The sequence below is a fragment of the Bidens hawaiensis genome, unplaced genomic scaffold (assembly GCF_021521415.1).
Source record: "Bidens hawaiensis isolate Kalapana, Puna unplaced genomic scaffold, B.hawaiensis_p1.1 tig00017459_1, whole genome shotgun sequence".
NCBI classification, from domain to species: domain Eukaryota; kingdom Viridiplantae; phylum Streptophyta; class Magnoliopsida; order Asterales; family Asteraceae; genus Bidens; species Bidens hawaiensis.
The window spans coordinates 228,968-251,514 of record NW_027492641.1 but is presented as its reverse complement, the minus strand read 5'-3'; the positions used below and the strand labels follow the sequence as shown (position 1 = coordinate 251,514).

At 38.1% G+C, this 22,547-nt stretch overlaps 1 protein-coding gene and 2 pseudogenes across 4 annotated transcripts; all 3 read right to left on the bottom strand.

The window, feature by feature from the left end:
* Positions 1-5,564: 5,564 nt before the first annotated feature.
* On the bottom strand, positions 5,565-8,832 carry LOC143553952 (glutamate receptor 2.8-like). 2 transcript variants are annotated; one of them, XM_077043837.1, is made up of 5 exons: positions 8,400-8,832; positions 7,092-8,326; positions 6,702-7,014; positions 6,230-6,621; positions 5,565-6,154 (listed from the first exon to the last, which is right to left on the bottom strand). In XM_077043837.1, exons 1-5 carry the CDS (start codon positions 8,671-8,673, stop codon positions 5,660-5,662), a joined length of 2,709 nt encoding a protein of 902 aa, XP_076899952.1. In that variant the 5' UTR covers positions 8,674-8,832; the 3' UTR covers positions 5,565-5,659. The 2 variants fall into 2 exon arrangements, with proteins under 2 accessions (XP_076899952.1, XP_076899951.1); XM_077043836.1 differs by having other exon boundaries at positions 5,565-6,621.
* Positions 8,833-10,091: 1,259 nt separating this feature from the next.
* Positions 10,092-13,154, bottom strand: LOC143553953 (glutamate receptor 2.8-like; annotated as a pseudogene). The gene is made up of 5 exons (XR_013138920.1): positions 12,914-13,154; positions 11,584-12,838; positions 11,196-11,508; positions 10,725-11,125; positions 10,092-10,649 (listed from the first exon to the last, which is right to left on the bottom strand). The product of XR_013138920.1 is annotated as a glutamate receptor 2.8-like (transcript).
* A 704-nt stretch (positions 13,155-13,858) lies between these two features.
* Positions 13,859-17,278, bottom strand: LOC143553951 (uncharacterized; annotated as a pseudogene). The gene is made up of 2 exons (XR_013138919.1): positions 14,267-17,278; positions 13,859-14,162 (listed from the first exon to the last, which is right to left on the bottom strand). The product of XR_013138919.1 is annotated as an uncharacterized LOC143553951 (transcript).
* Between the last annotated feature and the right edge of the window lie 5,269 nt (positions 17,279-22,547).

Below are 22,547 nucleotides of genomic sequence, written 5' to 3'. Positions count from 1 at the left end.
AGAACGTCGATTCGCAACAAACGCAAATGGATAGTGAAGGCGGAATATTTACATACCAAATTGATCGAGTTCAAGATCGTATGACGAAGTTTGTGATTCAAGAAGCTTTGCCGTTTAGCCACTTCGACAACCCTCGCTTAACCGCCATGATTCGAGATACGCTTCAACCACAATACACTCACGTAAGTCGTCATACTCTTAAACGTTATTGTTTAAAATTGTGGAAGAAGGCCAAAGAGGTACTAATTGCATATTTTGAAAATATAAATACGGGAATAAACTTAACTAGTGATGTTTGGTCGGCTCCACATGGTCTACCCGAATCTTATCTTTGTGTCATCGCTCATTGGGTAGACCCGTCATCGTGGGAAATAATGAAACGCACCATTGCTTTCGAACTCTTTGAGTATCCACATACGGGAGATAATTTGTTTGAAATTTTAGATTATGTTATAAAAACTTATAAACTAGAAAATAAAATATTTTCAATGGCATTTGATAACGCGTCGAATAATACATCGGCGGTTGATAAATTAAAATTAAAATATACGCCGATTTGCAATGGTGTATTTTTTCACTCAAGGTGTGTTGCACATATCATTAATTTAATCGTGCAAGACGGACTTGCTTCGGATGAGGTTACATCGGTTATAAACGATTTTAGACTAATGATACATGAAGTTTTTAAGAAAAGTAAAAAAAGACAAATGGAATATAGAAAATTTTGTAAAGATACGGGAAGAAAAGCTTTGGGAGCTAATTGGGATGTACCTCATCGATGGAATTCCACTTGCATAATGTTTCAAAGTGCTTTGAAACAAAGAGAAACTTTACAAATGTTTCATTCTAGTCTTGCCGAGAATGATTTGGCAATCCCCTTTTCAAATGAGAAATGGGAAATTATCAATGACTTATCGACTTTTCTTGAAGTTTTTAAAACATCAACTACGAAACTATCGGGAACGTATTATCCGACAAGTCCCTTGGTTCTTTCGGAGTTATTTTTAATCGTTAACAATCTTAAAGAATTTGAAAATAAAAGTCCAATGTTTTCAAACATCATATTTCCAGTGAAGTTTAAATTAAAAAAATACTTTCTTGAATTGCCACCGGTTTTTACTTGCGCCGCCGCTTAAACCCAATGTTAAATGTTACGGGGGTTGAATGTGTGATAGACGAAATTTTTTCAGCCTTAGATATGCATGAGTTGACCCAAACTTTTCAACAGAGGCAAAAAATGATTTTAACTTGAATTTTAAATTTATGTATGACTTTTATTTAAATAAATATGGGTCAAACATACACATGCCTATGTCGGGGGGGTCTTCATCAAGTTCAAGTGCTACTAGAGTACGAGATCCCATGATTAGTCTTATGAACACCGTTCGCAACGTAACGGCTAAAAAACAAAGGGGTAACACCCCTTCAAGCGAGCTAGGAAGGTATAGTGCAAATGATTACTCTACCGGTTTATCCGAAGAGGAATATTGCACTTTTGATGTTTTGGCTTAGTGGAAGGTAAAGGAAACCGAGTTTCCGATTCTTGCCACCATGGCCCGTGATTTACTAACCGTCCAAGCTTCTACGGTAGCTTCGGAATCCGCTTTTTCTCTTAGTGGCAGGGTAATATCGGTGAGAAGAAGACTAAATTCGGAGTCGGTGGAGATGTGCATTTGCTTAAAGGATCACTTGGACTCAATCGATCGTATTCAACACGTAACCACTCTCGAAGATGAAACACCACTTGATGTTCGAGTGCACGACGAACAAGAAGGCATTTCTACAAGTAATTCCGAGGAAGAAGTCGCCGCTCAATAATTACGACGAACAAGAAGGCTTTTCTAGAAATAATATGTCACAACTTTATATTTATAAGTTTAATGTTTTGTTAGTTTGTTTTTGAAGATTTTAAAACATGTAACCTTTTTTTTTGAACTTCTTAAAGTAAATAAAATGAATTTTATGTTAATTGTTTTGTTTATTTTTCATGCTATACAAATACGAATCGTAGTTTAGAATCCAAATCGCAAACGAAAAACGAAAAAAAAAAAACTAAATGCACTTGTATTGCAAATCCAATGAACAAGTTTACATTGTACAATAGTTACATATTTAACTGATGATGTTCCAGCTGATGAAACTCTGCAACTGATGTGTCACTGATTCATATTTTGCATCAGTGATAACAAACTCTGCAACTGATGAATGTTCCCACTGATGAGTATTCCTCATCAGTGGCAACCTTCAGTAGTTGTCATCAGTGGCAACCTTCAGTAGTTGTCTTCAGTGGCAACCTTCAGTAGTTGTCTTCAGTGGCAAACATCTTCAGTAGTTGTCTTTTCTTCATCAGTTAATTGTTTTTTTTATTTTTCATGTTATACAAATACGAATCGTAGTTTAGAATCCAAATCGCAAACGAAAAACGAAAAAAAAAAAAAATTTTTACACTGTAACCGGTTGGAACCGGTTACGGTACAGGAACCGGGTTAGGAACCGGTAAGAACCGGTTAGATAGGTTAGGGGTCCGAGGGTGGGAGAACCGGTTCGGTTCCCTAACCGGTTCGAGCCTGGAACCGGTTTAATTGAGGGTTTTGAATATAGGAACCGGTTAGGAACCGGTTCCGGTTCCTAGTCCCAAACCGTTTTGAACATGCCTACCGGTACCGACGGTAAAAAATTGGAAAATACCGGTACCGTACCGATCCCGAAATTAAAACTTTGGTACCGATGGTACCAAATCGGTACCGATTTCGGTATCGGTACCGGTACCGGTACCGGTACTAATCAGTATCGGTACTGTACATGCTCATCCGTAACAGCAAAGCACCAGTACTATATATTTTTCAACTAAAAAAGCAAAAACACAAGATAGCGTGTTCAACTTAGAAGTTGATGTTTAGTTTTTGTTGGCTGTCAGTGAGTGAGCTGCTTTCTTTAAGTTGTACGTTGTGTTTCTGGTGTACATGTTTTGCAAAAGGGGAAATGACCTAAATAGCCCTTTTGAAAAGAGAAACACAAAAATAGACCGTGAGATTTCGTTTTCCAAAAGTAGCCCTTAAAATCCAAATTCCACGTGACATTGGGATTTTCACCGTGGGTTTTCGTAGACCAATCAAAATCTGCCATATGTCAAACATTCCCACCTACCACGCAAGGTTTTATCCCAAATTCGTCTTAAGCGTTACTTTTCACATCAAATCTAACCTGATGAAAACCAACTTTAACGTAGTGTTTCAAGCCGTTTCCGTCTCCAACGTGAGTTTTCAAATTTATGGTTTTTAAAGTTTGTTTTAAATTCATCTCCAAAGATTAATTTCATATGAATTTCAACTTCGGAGATGAATTTTGATTACAATTCAGCTGCTTAGATGAATTTCAATTAATATTCATTTTCTTCTTCTATTGTCCTTTTGTTTTTTCATATCCTTCACAACAACCATGTTCTTCTTCTCTCATTCTCGTATGAATCCATCCATGAGTTATTTTTAGATATATAACATTTAATTCATGTTGAAATTGAATAAATGGAATCAAGTGTCGCTAAAATTTTCCCAGAGAACATATGTTTCCCGGTTCAAACGTTTTGGCAACTGCCAAATTCAGATTCTGATTGTTGACCTCCAAACGTTGATAAGTTCTATAATGATGGAAGCTGTTCGGCTTGTTCCTCTCATCTACTTAACGGAATGAAAGTTGGTCGAGAATTTTGGGGTCGGCTTTTAGGTCGTGAATTCGGTGGCCTTCTGAAACCTTGCGTAAATATGAATATGATTTGTTAATTAGAAATTAGTTTGTAATTATTTTCAATTAGTTGTGAATTAATTACATATTTTCAATGAAGTGTTAATTTCTTGATATTTGTTATACAAACCAGTAGTCAAAGTTGGATATGTTATACAAAACCATATTCATAGATAGTTTTCGGGACAAAGTAGTTTGACGGATCCCATCCCTTTTCAGAATACGTTGATTTTATGTTGAAAACCATAGTCAAGTTAGATTTGTTATAAAATCCATATTTAAAGTCATTTTTGAGGAGAAAACTTCATGTGGACCCCATCCACCTTACCTCTTCGGAATACGTTGGCTTTATGTTGAAAACCAAAGTCAAAGTTGGATTTGTTATAAAATCCATCTTCAAAGACATTTTTGACGAGAAATACTTCATGTGGACCCCATCCACCTAACCATTCACCTAACCCTTTTCAAAATTTATGAACAAAAGTTTAAATTTCCTCGAAATTAACCTTGCCGGTTGAATTGTAATCAAAATTCGTCTCTGAAGTTGAAATTCATTTGAAATTCATCTTTGGAGATGAATTTCAAAAAAACTCAATAATCAACTATTTTGAAAACTCATGATGGAGACGAAAACAGCTTGAAACATCGTGTTAAAGTTGGTTTTCATCAGGTTATATTTGATGTGAAAAGTAACGCTTAAGACGGATTTGGGATGAAAACTTGCGTGGTAGGTGGGAATGCTTGACACATGGCAGATTTTGATTGGTCCAAGAAATCTCACGGGGAAAATCCCAATGTCACGTGGAAGTTGAATTTCGAGGGCTATTTTTGGAAAACGAAATCTCACGAGCTACTTTTGTGTTTCTCTCGCTTCAAAAGGGCTATTTAGGTAATTTTCCCTTTGCAAAATGTAGGTTCAATCGCTGTGGTTCATGAACTTCTAAGTTGAAACTGGTAATCAGTAGTCCATAGTAAAAAGTACTGATGTAAAATGATTGATTATGTAAAATCGAGGCTCATTGCGGCGTTGCAAAATGGGTGTGGTTGATTCTTCAATGCTGGGCCAATTGACCAAAACATGTTGACTTTGGTTCAGAGAAAGAGATTCTCAATTACCTGAGTAAGCACGTCAAGAATAAGAAGTGTCATGAGGTTCAATCTATGTCGATAATCACACATTAGATGATTTGGAAATTAAGGAATGACTTTATTTAAAACATTGTTCTTTTTTTTAATGTTCAAAGTGGTGAATGATATCAAACATTGTCTTTATAATTCGGATCGTAACGGGTTCGAACGGTGCGGTGGCGTTTTGAAGACGTGCAGGGATGACGTACATCACATCTGTGCCGATCTCGTCAGTAACTGCTACGAAGCCATCAGCCGTGAGAGAGAAGGTCCATTTCTCCGTCACCAAGTGACTAATTACTCTCTACTTTCAATCTATAATCATTTCATTACATTTGCTTGCATTTCTATATGATAATTTCTGAACTTCATCTTTGTTAAGCTGATTTATGAATTTTATTCCTAACCAACTGCACCTGGAAACTGTGCTATTGGAATAATTTGTTGTTTACAATGAAGTTTTGTACCTTTTTGTAATTATAGTTGAATGATTTTTGAATTAGTTTTTAAGTGCAAGCTGAAGGTGGCATTGCCCTAGAATCATTCAAATCGATGTGTTTATGGTCTAAGTTATAAGGAGCAGAATTGATATCTAGCTACAACTCGTAAATGGTTGTAATGTAAGGATGTTATAGGAAAATTAGAATGAGGAATAGTTGTGGAATTTTTTAAGAAATAGTATTTTTGAAAATAAATGTTTAATCATACATACATAGTTACATACATACATGCATTTCAAGTTCATCGGTCGATATTAGTCATCAAGTATCGGTTTATCTATGTAATAATTCTAAGTTCTAGTTTCTATCGCTTCATGAGCCTCAGCTTCATCGTCAGAAGCGTGATGGTTTTGTGGAGTTGGCGGAGGATTGGTGAGGCTATTTTCAATTACCAGGACATCATCGTCGTCGTCAACATTATCATTATTTGGGGCATTTGCTGCTTGCTTTGATTCCTGCTGTTTTTCTTGTTGGAAGGTTGTTGCAATTGCAGAGAGCTTTTCACGAATTGGAACGTCCGACAGTAGTGTTTGTTTATTCTCGTACAAGAATATGATGAGATAAATGATAAGAGCAGAAGTTGATGATGCTCCAGCAATGTAAAAAAGCCCCAAAAAGCTTTCCAGCGACAGCCTACCAGACCTAGAAGTAGAACCCACATCTTGCTCACTGCAATCTCCTTTTTGTCCCAACCAATGTTCCGTAATATTGCTTAAATCTTTCTCCATGACTTCTAAAAGTGCTTTTGAAACAAGTGGTAGCAGCGGAGACCCTTTTGTAAATGCCTGTATGTAATGTAAGCGATTAGATACGTGTGTTATAATGAAAAATTGGTTCAAACAGAGAGAGATGGGAGTTACGAAACCAAAGCCTGCTGTTTTGTAGGTTGAACCGACCATTATGTACTTGTTACAGTATTCGGACAGAAACAGCTTTAGATAAGGAAGTTCATCAAAAATGGCAGAAACGTTTCCACTTGAAAGGGCAGCATCATACTCGTTCAAGCCGTAACCTATTAACTTGTTTTCTTGAAAACCCATGTCCTTCAACATCTGTTTAACGAAAGACCCCTCTTTGTAGCCAACATTGTCTCCTTTTCTTATCAGATCATGGATATCCGTGAAGTCTGGCTGAAGCTGCTCTACTGTCAGTATGGATGTCAAGCTTGCTGTGTAGCTTGATTGAAACACCAGAACCACAAATACCCACACAATCACCACAAATCGAGATAGGTTGCTTATCATCTTCTCCTCTGCAACCAACATTCATTCAGCCATTTACTCTTGTTATTATTATTTAACAAGCAAGCAAGCGGTCTAGTTAAGTACTTACTGTGTGCAAAAACAAGGGTTGAGAAAGAAAACCAAAAGATCATCCCCACTTGCTTATATGGGCGGCCCCGGAATTCTTTGTTTACCCGATGCTCGAGGATCCAAACCACAATTCCAGTATAGATGAAGAAACCACATGTTGTGAACCATAGCTGCTTCTCCAAGGGTCTCATGAATATCCATGCATTCTTCCTTTCATCCTTTTTGATTGGGACAACCATTGAGACTCCAGACTCTGTATATGGCAATGCGAAGTCCACATTGATGGACCTGTCCGCCCGGATTGTCACGTCTCCAATCACTACATCAAAGCTCTGCTTCATTCATATCCAAATTTGTTAGTTACCTTTTCAAAACTTCTAGTAGCAAATTATGTAAGTGATGTACGCACCTTGTAATATATTTGCTCAACAAGATCCTTGTAGTTTCTTGATAGGTTATTTTTTTCGATATCAAATGGACGATAATCATAGGATAGAGAATATGGTAGTTCTACCTTTTCCATCACTGCCTTGAAAACATCAACACAAAAGCCCTTTGGTTCATTCACATTTAAATCGGGGTTTTGTTGAATAAACTTTTCGAACCCATCTATTTTTGGATACCCAACTTTTAACTTGGCAGGGATCTCCCAGCCTAGAGGGCGGTTGCTGCTGCCACCCGGCCATTTGATAGCTGTTTCATTGGAAATCTTAGTACCATTAGTCCACAAGTAAATCAACTTATCTTCCTTGCCAACTATGTTCACTATTTTGTAACCATGTAACTGTCTATCAACAAGAGAGAACTCGCCACTCAACCCTTTAAATTTTATCCTTTTGATCTCTGTGAATAGTCTTGGTCCTAGTCTAGAGGTTCCAATGACATCTAGATCAGTTACAGGCTCAGGCTCAGGCTGCTGGAAAGTAGTAGCATTCCCAATTCTCTCCACTGCCATAGCTAATGCGAAAGTGGCATCGTATGACCATAGCCCGTATACATCAATCTCTTGCGTTGGGTTGTTTTCTTTAAATTTCTTTTCGAATTTCTTGAGGCTAGTGGATGGTGGAATATAGGGTTTTACGCCCACCACTCCCTGCATCGAATCCGTATCAACGGTATGCAAAAGATTGGTGACAACATCAGTGACAATCCATGCATATCCATCTTGCATCATTCCTGCTTCTTTTACTTTACTGAAAAAGCAAGAAGCCATCTTAGGTAACAAATGGACCACAATGACCCGTGTTTGATTTGTTTTAATGTTGGTGAGGTGGCCAGAAATGACGTCGTCCGAAGCAAAACGAGATATGGCAACTGGGTGTTTGATTTGGACACTGACATTTCGCAAGGCCTCGGACAAAGAGGGAATCAAGCCGGCACCGAAATCACCCTCTTGGTAAACAAACACCACCTCTCGCCAAGGAAAAGAGTTTATAAGTGCTGCTATGGGTCGGGCTTGCGAGGATGAGTTTTGTGATAATCTGATCAAGTATGGATTCTCATTAGGGGAGAGAGAAGAGGTGGTGGCCAGAGTGAGTATCGGAACCTTAGCTTTGTTGCCAATGTCAACTACAAAATCTGCTTCTGAGGATCTTTGAGGTCCGATAATCGCCATTACTTTAACATCTTTTATAAGTTGTATAGCTGCAAAACAACCCAACCAAACTTTGAATATCTTAATTGCTATTTACTAGCTAAGGTAAAGAGAGCGACCAACCTGCAGAAGCAGCTTTGACTCTGTCGTTTTTAGAATCAACAAAGTGAGGGACGATTTTGGTTTTGTAGTTGCTGTGCGTTTGATAGAAATCGTGGATCGCCATCTGAATGCAAATTTTGCTCACCTTCCCGACGCTGGATTCCAAATCAAGAATCACACCTATTCCTATCTCTTTAGTCGTGCCATTGGCGTTGGTATTCCCTGTATTGCTGATGATCAGAAGGAGCATGAACACAAGCATGACCATGACATGATGATGATGTTTGTGTTGCATATTTGGTGGCTGTCTTTTTGGTTGTGTGAGTAGTAGCTTTAAAAGGAAAGTCTGATTCTTTTCAATCCAATACCTCTACTGTATTGTATATATGGTTATAACTAAAACAAAGTGACAAGACTTATCTTTGTAGAATATTGACTTTGACTTTATAAGTACAAAAAAGATACTGGAATTAAACTGTGTGGAGAAGATGGAATGTTGACTTAGCAAACATCTTCACTTCACACGTTTTTTTTATTTGAATATTTCTTCACTAGAAAACAAAAATACAATAGGACTATTATTGCGTGGAAAAGAAGGCGCATTCGTTATTAGTAACAAAGCACGACGAATTTGTGTAAGTTACAAACATTTATCAAATAATTATGGGTTCACCGTGTAATTATTTAAGTGCAAGTTGAAGGTGCCATTGTCCTAGAATCATTCAAATAGATGTATTTATGGTCTTTAAGTTTTAAGGAACAAAATTAATGTTTTAACTACATGTAAATGGCTTTAAGGATGTTGCTGGAGAATAATGAGGAATAGTTTTGGAAATTCTTGAGAAATAGTACTTTTGAAAATGTGTACTCGAATGAAAGAAATGTCTAATCATACGTACATACATATGATGACGGATGTCGGGTCCGGACTACTATTTAACGGATGACCAGTCCGGGTTTATCGTTGACGGATGTAAGGCCGGGATATATATTATTTGGGCTTAGGCATAGACATGACTCGGCCCATTAGGCCCAACTGTAGCCCATACCCTTTCTTATATAAGGAGGGTTGGGCCTCCTTTGAGAATTATCTCACAACACACACATCTGACAATATACATTACACATAGCACTCTCATCTCTTTATATCTATCTATTCAACACACCTGCAAGAGCCATCTTAGGCTACTGATATTGTTTCCATAGTTTCTCTCATGTGATATCTCACGTTGATTCGGATATCTCCAGGTACGCGTTTAAACCATAGTTATTAAAAGCCCTCGCTTCCTGCTCCTAGGCCCATTTTCCAGGCCAGGCTCCTAGGCCCTCGCTTCTTGAATGTGACTCTACTGGCATTGATGAATGATCAAGAACAATAGTCATTTGAACATTTACTATTTATTACTTTTTGACCTTTTGGTTTTTATGTTTTGGTACTTTACTATGAACAATTTGTTATTCAAGTTTTGGAATTACATTTGATTCTCGACTCTTTTAGAGCTTTTTGGTACTAATAGCCTTTGTTTATTATATATGAAGAATAGTATTATTTTTCTAATACATAATATATTTATATATTTTTTATTTAAGTGCGCTTTTGTTGTCTTCGGCCCTCACTTTTTTTGCGCCTCGCGCCTAGGCCTCAATCGAGGCCTATGCCTCTATGCGCCTAGCGCCTTTGATAACTATGGTTTAAACAACATATACCTACATATATATATATACATACATTTCAAGTTCATTGATCAATATTAGTTATCAAGTATCAGCTTGTATGTAATAATTCTAATTTCTAGTTTCTACCACATCATGTGACTGAGCTTCATCATTAGACACTTGATGGCTTTCTGGACTTGGCGGAGGGTTGGTAATGCTATTTTCAATTACATCATCATCGTCAACGTTATTATTAATTGGGGCATTTGCTGCTTGCTTTGATTCCTGCTGTTTTTCCTGTTGGAAGGTTGTTGCAATTGTAGAGAACTTTTCACTAATTGGAATTTCCGACAGTAGCGTTTGTTTATTCTCGTACAAGAATATGATGAGATAAATGATAAGAGCAGAAGTTGATAATGCTCCAGCAATGTAAAAAAGCCCCAAAAAGCTTTCCAGCGACAGCCTACCAGACCTAGAACCAGAACCCGAATCTTGCTCACTGCAATCTCCTTCCTGTTCCAACCAACGTTTCGTAATATTGCTTAGTTCACTCTCCGTGACTTGTAACAGAGCTTTTGAAACAAGTGGTAGCAGTGGAGACCCTTTTTGAAATGCCTGTATGTAATGCAAGCGGTTAGATACATGTGTTATACTGAAGAATTGGTTGAAACAGAGGGAAATGAGAGTCACAAAGCCAATGCTTGCTGTTTTATAGGTTGGACCGACCATTATGTACTTGTTACAGTATTTAGGTTTAGACAGAAACAACTTTAGATAAGGAAGTTCATCAAAAATGGCAGAAACTGATCCATTTGAAAGGGCTTTATCATAGTTTTCCAAGCTGTCATAACCTTTTAACTTGTTATCTTGAAAACCCATGTCCATCAACATCTGTTTAACGAAAGACCCCTCTTTGTAGCCTACATTGTCTCCTTTTCTCATCAGATCATGGATATCCGTGAAGTCTGGTTGAAGCTGCTCTACTGTCAGTATGGATGTTAAGCTTGCTGTGTAGCTTGATTGCAACACCGGAACCACAAATACCCACACAATCACCACAAATCGTGATAGGTTGCTTATCATCTTCTCCTCTGCAACCAACATTCATTCTTGTTATTATTTAACAAGCAAGAAAACAAGCTAATTAGTTTAAGTACTTACTGTGTGCAAAAACAAGGGTTGAGAAAGAAAACCAAAAGATCATCCCTACTTGCTTATATGGGCGGCCCCGGAATTCTTTGTTTACCCGATGCTCGAGGACCCAAACCACAATTCCAGTATAGATGAAGAAACCACATGTTGTGAACCATAGCTGCTTCTCCAAGGGTCTCATGAATATCCATGCATTCTTCCTTTCATCCTTTTTGATTGGGACAACCATTGAGACTCCAGACTCTGTATATGGCAATGTGAAGTCCACATAGTTGGACCTGTCCGCCCGAATGGTCACGTCTCCAATAACAACATCAAACTCCTGTCTCATTGATACCCAAATTAGTTACTCCTACATAACAAAAATTCTACCATTACAAGCAATTAAACGATGTACCTTGTCATAAAGCCGGGCAACAAGACTCTTGTAGCTTCCTGATGCTATATTTGTTTGGATAGGATATGGAATATAATCATAAGATAGAGGATGTGGTAGTCCTTTTACTTTTCCCATCACTGCGTGGAAAACATCAACGCAGAAACCCTTTGGTTCTGAGCCGATGTCTTTGTAAATAAACTCACGGAACCCACCTATTGCTGGATACCCAACTTTTAACCTGCTATCATTTGTAGCTGGGATCTCCCAGCCTAGAGGAGACTGGCTGCTGCCACCGGGCCATTTGATAGCGTTTTCATTGAAAATCTTATTACCCCGAGTCCACAAGTAAATGGGCTTATCCTCCTTGCCAACTATGTTCACTATTTGGTAGCCCGAATCAGATGGTAACTGTCCATCAACAAGAGAGAACTCGCCACTCAACCCTGTAAACTTTGTCCTGTTGATCTCTGTTAGTAGCCTTTGTCCTAGTGCGGATGCTCCAATGGCGTCTAGGTCAGTTACCGGCTCAGGCTGTTGGGATTGGAATTGGAAAGTAGTAGCATTCCCAACTCTCTCCACTGCCATTGCTAATGCACAGATGGCATCGTATGACCATAGCCCGTATACATCAATCTCTTGCGTTGGGTTGTTTCCTTTAAATCTCTTTTCGAATTTCCTGAGGCGAGCAGATGTTTGAATATTGGGTTTTACACCCACCACTCCCTGCATCAAATCCATATTAACGGTATGCAAAAGATTGGTGACAACATCAGTGACGATCCATGCATATCCTTCTTGCATCATTCCTGCTTCTTTTACTTTCTTGAAAAAGCGAGAAGCCATCTCTGGTAACAAATGAACCACAACGACCCGTGTTTGATTTGTTTTAATGTTGTCAAGGTAGCCAGAAATGGCGTCATCCAAAGCAAAGGGAGATATGACAATTGGGCGTTTGATCTGGACATTAACATTTCGCAAGGCCTCAGACAAAGAAGGAATCAAGCCGGTACCAAAGTCACCCTCTTGGTAAACAAACACCACCTCCCGCCAAGGGAAAGAGTTGATGAGTGCTGCTATGGTTGAGCTTGTGAGGAGGAGGCGAGTGACACTCTGATGAAGTAGGGATTCTCCTTATGGGAGAGAGAAGGGGTGGTGGCCAGAGTGAGTATCGGAACCTTAGTTTTGTTGCCATTGTCCACAACAAAATCTGCTTGTGAGGATCTTTGGGGTCCGATAATCGCCATTACTTTAACATCTTTTATAAGCTGTATAGCTGCAAAACAAAACAACAAAACTCTGAATATTTTAGTTTCTATATACAGGTAAGGTAGATTGACCATTGACCAACCTGCAGAAGCAGCTTTGACTCGGTCATATTTGGAATCAACAAAGTGAGGGAAGATTTTGGTTTTGTAGTTGCTGTGCGTTTGATAGAAATCGTGGATCGCCATCTGAATGCAAATTTTGCTTACTTTCCCAACGCAGGATTCCAGATCAAGAATCACACCTATTCCTATCTCTCTAGGTGTCTCGTTCGCGTTGGTATTTCCTGTATTGTTGATGATGAGAAATAGCATGAACATGAGCATGACCTGGCATGATGCGTAAATTTGTGTTGCATATTTGGTGATTAACTTTTATGTTGCGGACGGACTAGCTTCAGAAGGAAAATCTGATTCTTTTCCAACTCCTCAACTGTATTGTATATTTGTATATATGATTATAACTGAAACAAAGTGATTTGACTTGATATTTGTAGAATGTTGACTTTATAAATAGATATTTTGGTGAAAAAGATTGAATGTTGACTTTGTAAATATCTTCTTCATACACACGTTGTCTTTATTTGACTATTTCTTCACTTGAAAATATAAATACAATAGGACTGTTATAGCGTGGAAAAGAAGGTGCATTCGTTATTAGTAACTCAAACGATTATATCAAACGATTATCAAACATACGCTGAACCATAGTCCAAGTCCCAGTTACAATGGTTTTTTGTTTCAAACACGTCGGGTGATAAATAGCTAAAACGAAGCGTAACAGCTAAATGACTGATTGGTTGAAGTTGATTTTTATGTCCAGTAATCTCAAAATAAAAATAAAAATCTGCATTATCACTAGAATAGTATCAAGTCAACTGATTAACAAAGCAACAAAGTAATGACCTTAATATTATATCAGGCCAAAAACCTGTTAAACATTACTAATTTAGTTTAGTATGAACCATTTGACCTACCTACAAAGTACCACCAACTATAGAAAATCTTCCCTCCGTGTCACTGAGATTTGCTGCGCTTTTAAACCGAGTCTTGAAGACACTTCACCACCTCTCTCATCGTTGGTCTTCTGGCCAGTTCCCATTCTGTACATCTCAAGGCCACCAACATCACTTTTCTCACTCGTTCCCTCACCGTCTTATCTTCTTCAACTTCATCTAAAAGCCCTTCGTCTATAATCGTCTCAATTTCTTGCTCTCTTGATCTAACCCATGACATTACGTCCAACACCCTTCTTTCTTGTTATAAGCTCAAGCAACACAACCCCATAGCTATAAACATCCAACTCCCTGCTTGCGGACCTTGTGAATGCATTTTCTGCACCACCATCAAAGAATAAGTTAGAAGACAGAGACACTTTTTTTACATTTGAAAAACTAAACACAACAAGTATATATATATAACTGTATAAGTTTGTTTACCTGGAGCAATGTAACCTATTGTGCCCATAAGTGTGTTGGTTGTTCCTGCAGCACCAGACTCATCTAGAAGCTTGGCAATGCCAAAGTCCGAGATATGAGCTTCCATATCACCATCCAAAAGAATATTCATGGGTTTGATATCTCGATGCACGATAACAGGATCACAGTCAAAATGGAGATACGCCAAGCCCTGGGCAGTACCTAAAGCTATATTGTACCGAACGTTCCAACTTAAGGTTAATGGTGGATCTTTTTCATACAAAACATCATGCAGGCTACCTTTTTCCATATACTTATACAAGATCAAACCATAATCTTTCTTTATCAGCACGTCTTCTATCGTCACCAGATTCCTGTGTCTCACCTTCCCAGCCGTCTCAACTTCTCGTTTCATACTTGTTTGCCCCCCTCCAAAACCAAGCTTCTTTACAGCATAAACCCTCCCGTGACCCAAGAAAGCCTTGTACACCGTACCATGAGCCCCTTTCCCAATAATATACTTCTCGTTCAAATTCTCAGTAGCTTCCAACGCTTTTATGAGCAACGACGAACAGCCCACTTCAGCAAGCATGTCCAAATCCTGTTTTTGTTTTCTGTGACAGACCACTACCAGATAGAGTACTAGGAGCACGAGCATCACAAACAGACACGATCCAACTACTATCATTATACATTGCTGTTTGTTCAGACTCCGCGATGATCGAACAACACACGGTTTGAAACCGCAATTCAACCCACAATCGACACAAAGACCTGCATTCCCCAGGAAGGATGACGAGTTGGCGATTTTCAACAAGGTTGCTGGTATTGGGCCTGTGAAATGATTAAAAGAAACATTTAAGGTGACCATTCCAGGGGTGTCACCAAGTGATACTAAACTCCCGGTCAGATTGTTGTGTGAAACATCCAAATGCTCCAGCATTACCATCTTCTTAAAATTTGATGGAATGCCACCGATTAGTTTGTTGCTACTAAGATTCAACGTGTTCAGACTATGAAGCTCTACTATCGACGAGGGGATACGTCCACCTAATACATTCCCGCCTAACTGGAGATCTATTAAATCTTGGAGTCGAGAAATAAAAAGTGGAATTTCCCCAGAGAAATGATTTGTCACTCAGACTTAAAGTTGACAACCGAGTCAATTTCCCATATGTGTCTGGGATCGATCCACTTAGCGAGTTGTGATTTGCATCGAATTCCAACAACCTGGTACAATTGCCTAGCTGAGGTGGCAAAGGACCTTCAAGTTCATTATAAGAAATATTCAGAGCTTCAATCTGCACAAGATTTCCCAACTCCAGAGGTATATGGCCATTGAGTTTATTGACCGAGAGGTCAATTTCTGTTATATTCGTCAGCTTTCCAAAGCTAGCTGGAATTTCTCCACTAAACAAATTGCTCCTAAGATTGTTCGGGTTCTCCATAAACTCGGGAAGAACTCCGGTGAGGTTATTATGTTGTAAAATTAACCTTGAAAGACTAGAACAGCTTCCAACATCAGAAGGCACACTTCCTTGTAAACGATTATAACCCAAAAGAAGCCTTTGAAGCTGCTTTCGAAAGCATAGATTTGGCGGTATTTTCCCAGTGAACGAGTTATTAGTGAAATCGATTACAGTCAAACTACTACTGAATCCCAGTCCCTGAGGTATATCTCCAGTGAAGCGGTTGTTGTACAATGTAATCTCCGTTAACTGTTTCAATTCAGCCACCTCATTTGGCAGCTCCCCTGAAAGATTATTGTTGTATATGTTAACCGTCTTAAGGCCCTTAATCCTCCAGATTCCCAAAGGGACGTCTCCTGTCAGACGGTTATCAAACGCCTGAAGTACTTGCAATTCACTTAGCATACCGAGCTCGTTTGGGATACCGCCCTCCAGTTGGTTCGCCTGGAGTTCTAACTCAACCAACGATTGGCAGTTGCCAAGCTCGGCCGGTATTGTTCCAGTAAAACGATCTCTAGAAAGGTGAAGAGTGTCGAGTGCAGTAAGTTTCCCCAGAGAAGAAGGAATAGAGCCACTTAACCCACAGTTAACCGCAGCAACTTGAGTTAAGCTACTGCAGTTTCCCAGTTCACGAGGGAGACCGCCACTAAACCGGTTAAACGACAGATCCAAATACTCCAAATTCATACAATTACCACCACTACCAAACTGAATGCTACCTTGTAAAGTATTGTTCTGAACATCTAAATCAGTAAGCTCAGCAAGATTAATAATTGTATCAGGCAACTCACCGGTGAAGCGATTGTTACCGAGTATGAGCGTCTGCAGCATACTACAGTTCCCAATCGACGACGGTACAGAACCCGAAAACCGATTGTTGTCCAGCCGCAGTTCAACCAGGTTACTTAAACTACCTATGCTTGATGGAACAGAGCCACTAAACTGATTTGAATTGAGATAAATGGTATCCAAATAAGGACTATTAAAGAAGGGTATCGAACCACGAAGAGAATTATTATAAAAACTTAAATATCTAAGACTTTGCAGCTTCCATAAACTTTCTGGTACAGTACCCGTGAGTTGGTTTACTGAGAAATCAAGTGCCTCAAGATTAGTCAAGTTGCCTAGACTATGTGGTATGGTTCCAGTAAGCTTATTGCTGTAAAAATATATCTGTGTTAAGAATGCAAGGTTACCTATACTTGTGGTATGGTTCCAGCAAGATTATTGTAGCTTAAGTCAAGAGATGTAAGGTGTTTAAGGTTTGCAAGCTCAGAGGGTATTTGACCAGAAATGAGGTAAGATGAGAGGTTGAGAGAGTGGACATGATGGTTATGGTTACAGTGAACACCAGCCCATGAACATGGAGTTGGGTTTGAAGCATTCCAAGTAGAATGAAGAGATGGTGGTATTGATGTCCAGTGAGTCATGAGTGATAACAGGGTTAACCCATCAGAAGTCAACCCAGAGACAACATAGAAGAAGAATGGTAGAAGAAGTAATAAGATGAGTCTTGGTGTATGCATTTGTATTGATCTTGTGTGTTAAGAGAGGTGAATGGGCATTGTGTAAAGGAACTCAGGTTGTTAGGTTCCAGCAGACAAAAGAACCCACAGAGATTTAAAACACTAGAGACGACCAGACAGAGTTGAATCTCTAGATTTAAAACACTAGAGATTTAAAACACTAGAACCCCATGATAATACTAAGTTCTTTCATTCAATGGTTAATTGTCGCAAAGCCTCGAATGGGATTCCAGGGTTGAATGTTAATGGGGTGTGGGTTACTAAGGCGTCGTTAATTAAAAAAGAAGTTTTTCGGTTTTTTAGGGAGCGTTTTCATGAAGATTTGGATAATAGACCGCATTTGAGATGTATTAATTGTTTAAGGCTGTCGGAAGAGGATAGTGGGTTTTTGGTTGAGCGGTTTAAAACTTCGGAGATTAAAGCCGCAGTTTTTGAATGTGGAAGTGACAAAGCGCCGGGACCGGATGGGTTCAATTTTTTCTTTATTAAAAAGTTTTGGGGAGTGTTTGAAGAAGACTTTTATGCAGTTTTTACAGATTTTTTTGAGGACGGTAAGATCAATATAGGTTGTAACTCTTCGTTTATCACGTTGATTCCTAAGAAGAAGGATCCTTTGTCATTAAACGACTACCGGCCTATTAGTTTGGTGGGAGTTATTGCTAAGGTTATTTCCAAGCTGTTGGCGAATAGGATGAAAGTGGTGTTGGACTCGGTTATTTCGGATCAACAGTCGGCGTTTATTCGTGGTAAGTCTATTATAGATGGGCCGCTTGTGATTAATGAAGTTGTTTCGTGGTGTAAGTTAAAGAAGAAGAAATGTTTTTTCTTGAAAATAGACTTTGAGAAAGCGTATGATAACGTGAATTGGGATTTTGTGATTTCTATTCTTCATCAAATGAATTTCCCGGATAGATGGTGTCAGTGGGTTAGAGGACTTCTTTCTTCAGCTCGGTCCGCGGTGTTGGTCAATGGGAGTCCGACTTACGAGTTTAAATGTTCTAAAGGAATGAGACAAGGTGATCCTAGTTCTCCTTTTTTGTTTCTCGTTGTTATGGAGGCGCTTTCGTGTATGATTCGTGCGGTGTGCGATGAAGGTTTATTTTGTGGAATCAAACTTCCTAACAATGGGCCGGTTCTTTCTCATTTGTTTTATGCGGACGATGCGATGATTTTGGGGGAGTGGTCTATTGATAATATTAAGTGTGTTATTAGAATGTTGAGGTGTTTTTATTTATGTTCCGGGTTGAAGATTAACGTGGCTAAATCGTCTTTGTTCGGTGTGGGTGTGGAGGATGATGAGATAGGGTGCATGGCGAACGTTATTGGGTGTAGGAAAGGTGAGTTTCCGTTTGAGTATTTAGGGCTCAAAGTTGGGGCGAATATGAATCGGATTGTTAGTTGGAATCCTGTGGTGGATATCATTCATAATAGGTTGGATTCTTGGAAGGTGAAAACTTTATCGATTGGAGGTAGGGTTACGCTTATTAAGTCGGTTCTTTCGAGTTTACCGGTGTATTATATGTCACTCTATGTTGTTCCTAAAGCGGTTATTAAGAAGATCGATTCGTTATATAAGAAGTTTCTTTGGGGAGGCTCGGTGGAGTCTAAGAAAATTCATTGGGTTGCGTGGGAGAGAGTTGCGGTGCCGATAAAGGAAGGGGGACTTGGTATTTGTAGTACTGGTGTTTCCAGTGTTGCTTTGATAAGTAAGTGGCTGTGGAGGTATAAGAGTGAAAATGGTCTTTGGAAGAGGGTTATTTGTGCTATTCATAGGTCGTCGGTTGGGTGGGGTGGGTTACCAATTGGTAGGTTGGGTAATGGGGTGTGGGCTAATATAGCTAAACAGGTGAATAAGCTTTCAGTCGGAAATGTTCCTTTTCGGAATTTTTTTAAGGGAGAAGTTCGTTCGGGGGGTGCGATTCAATTTTGGTTGGATCCTTGGATGACTTCAGTGCCCTTAAAGGATGTTTATTGTAATGCTTTTAAGGTTGAAAGGTTTAAAAATTGTTTGGTTTCGGATCGGGTTATTAAAGGGCCGAACGGTTTGGTGTTTGATTGGAGTTGGATAGATGGTGAGAGGAATTCGATAGTGTTGGATGAAATTGGCAGTATGGAAGCTTCTATTACACCGATGGTGTTTCCGGATGGAGAGGATTATTGGAGGTGGGTCGGTGGTGGGTCTAGTGGTTTTTCTGTCGGAACTGTTAAAAATCTTATTCGGGCCGAGAGTGGTTCCGTGGCTCGGGGTCGTTTCGGTGGTGTAGATGGGTTCCGGTTAGATGTAATATTTTCGCTTGGAGAGCTGTTTTGGGTAAAATTCCGACTGTTGACGCGTTATCGTATAGGAAGATTTCGGTGGGCCGCTCGATTTGTGTTTTATGCGAGTTTGGAGACGAGTCAGTTGAGCATATTTTCACTTCTTGTTATGTGGCGTCGATTATTTGGCAAGCTATTGCGTCATGGTGTGGTATTAATAATGTTTTTGCCTTCTCCATGGATGATCTGATGGAGGTGCATAATTATGTTGGGCTTAAAGGATATGCTAAAACTGCTTTTCAAGGTATTGTTATCATCAGCTGTTGGCGAATATGGAAAGCTAGGAATGAATGTGTTTTTGATCGTAAAATTGTTAGGGTGGGTGATTTAATTAGTGAGATTAAATCCCTAAGTTTTTTCTGGTTTTCCAATAGGTTTGATAAGTATTCCCTGTCTTGGGATTCGTGGTGTCGGTTTACGTTTATGTAATTGGTGTTTGTGGGTGGTTTTGCCTTTTTTTTTGGGCTGTGTTTATAGAAATTTTCTTGTCAAAAAAAAGAGACGACCAGACAGAGAATGGTGGTTAGTGGGTGTGGGTGGTGTCTTTATTATTATTAAATATAAACAAATCAACGCGGTTTGACGGTCGGTCTTCGTGTGCGGTACCAATATCAAGGAGGATTTTGCTTGCCACGTTTACGTTCATTTCTATTTCTATTATCTTCGTCACCAAGAGTATTCTCAACCCGTTTCTCATTTATATCTCTATAATTATACTAAAAAATACTATATTTCTCTTTTCTGTTTAATTAAGTAATATTTGTCATTTCTAGTATCTTCACTAAGAGCATTCTCAACCCGTTCCCCATTTCTATCTATATAATTACACTAAAAAACACTATATTTCTCTCTCATGTTCAAGTAAATAATATTTTTTATACCTTTATCATTACAGTTTTTTCTCACCTCTACTCACAACCAATTCAACAAATATTAAAAAATAAATAGGGGAAACAAGGTTTCTCAAAATGTTTCCCCAAATTTAAAAAAAATCAGTACATTTCTCTCTTCATACTATAATTTACACTCACAATCACTCACAACCTCACCCTATAATTTACAAACTTCTCACACATAATTATAGAAAATGAGATGAAAATACTCTAAACACTTTAAATAAAATACTCCGTATAAACATTCCTTTTCTTTTATAGATGTTATTTAAATATTAAAAGTTTAATTTGCTTATGATGTTTGAGTTAAGTATTTATTTGTTACATGGTATATCAATTGGTTAAAACAGATCATATAGGCTTGAACCTAATCATTGATAAAAATAAGCAAGTTGGTAAACATGTCTAAAATTAAAAGTTAACTTCAGTTATAAAAAGTTAGTAGAAAAAACAATTAAACAATAATTAGTTAAGCATATGAAAGAAACATAAAAGAAAAATTAGTTGTTAAGAAAAATAACTAAACTTCCATGGCCAAATGCTAACTCTATTAAGGTTTAAGGGTAGATATGTAAACCGTTTAAGGAAAAATAATTTATTAAAGTTTAAGGGTCGAATGATAACATACTATTAAGGTTAGTTATAAAAGCATAAATTGGTTAAAAACACGTTTGTGCCCAATATATGAAAACACGTGGACCAACGATGAATTACAAGTATGCACCCGTGATAAATTATTATTAATTAAATTTATATAAATAAGAACTATTAATAAATATGTGGAGTATTTGGAAATTGAGAAAGGATGTGGTGTTTAGGGGAGGCCGATTCAACTAGTCAAAAGCTACGTAGATGGAAGCAGCTATCCATTCTTACCTATCTTTCTTTTCTCTCTACTTGTAAGATAAATCATGTGTATTAGTGAGTAATCTTTTTGCTAAAGGAGAGTATTATGTAAGTACCAAGAAGTTCTTCCCCTGGGAAGAACAGTTGTGAAATAAATATATCAGTTCTTATTATCCATCAAGTTCATCTTTAAGAATTTTGCAAAACCTGGAGCCCTGGAGCCATAAGAGTACCGTTGAGGCAGGAGGCCGTAGGGAACAAATTGGTTGGGTTGGTCACTTGAAAAATTCAATTTAAAAGGTTCACTTAGCTTGATAAGAAGAGGAGGTATGATTTATTTTATAACTGTTAATTTACTTCAAAAGTATTTATTATAATCTCTCCTTAAGCATTTTTACAAAAATTTGATTTCTCAAAACAAAACTCGATTAATCCTTGTCAAAGCTCAATGATTTCTAATTGGAAACTTAGCAAACCTAAGAAAACAAATAAAGACTTCATGTCTTTCATAAATTTAGAGACATATACACATGTCTTACATAAAAATGGTTGGACAACTTTTTAAATTGAAGACATATACACATGTCTTACAAAAAATTATTAATAAACAAAGAGTTGTTGAACAACTTTCATACAATTGAAGACTTATCCATGTCTTTCACAAAGACAAAATTAATAAACGAAGAGTTATTAAACAACTTTCATACAATTGGAGGAAGCATAAATTGGTTAAAAACACGTTTGGCCCCAATATATGAAAACACGTGGACCAACGATGAATTACAAGTATGCACCCGTGATAAATTCTTATAATTAATTAAATTTATATAAATAAGAACCATTAATAACTATGTGGAGTATTTGGAAGTTGAGAAAGGATTTGGTGTTTAAGGGGAGGCCGATTCAACTAGCAAGGGTAGTGGGGGAAATCAAATCTCTTAATTTTCTTTGGATTAAGAATCGCTCAAGAAAGCTTAACATTTTCGTGGGAAGATTGGACGAGGTTTCATTTGTAGTTTCGTATAATGTTTTTGGTATTTTTTTGGTGGGTTGGTGTTTTAGTGGGTGTATCACTGGATCTCCGGACTCTGTTTATATATACATATTTTAGTTGGTCGTTCGAAAAAAAAAAAAGAAAAAAAAACCACAAAAGGATGTAACATTTATGATACTGAAACGATTGATTGCATTTTGACTTTTGAGTATGAATGGGACCAACCATCTCCTTACAGATATTCCATTCACATTATCC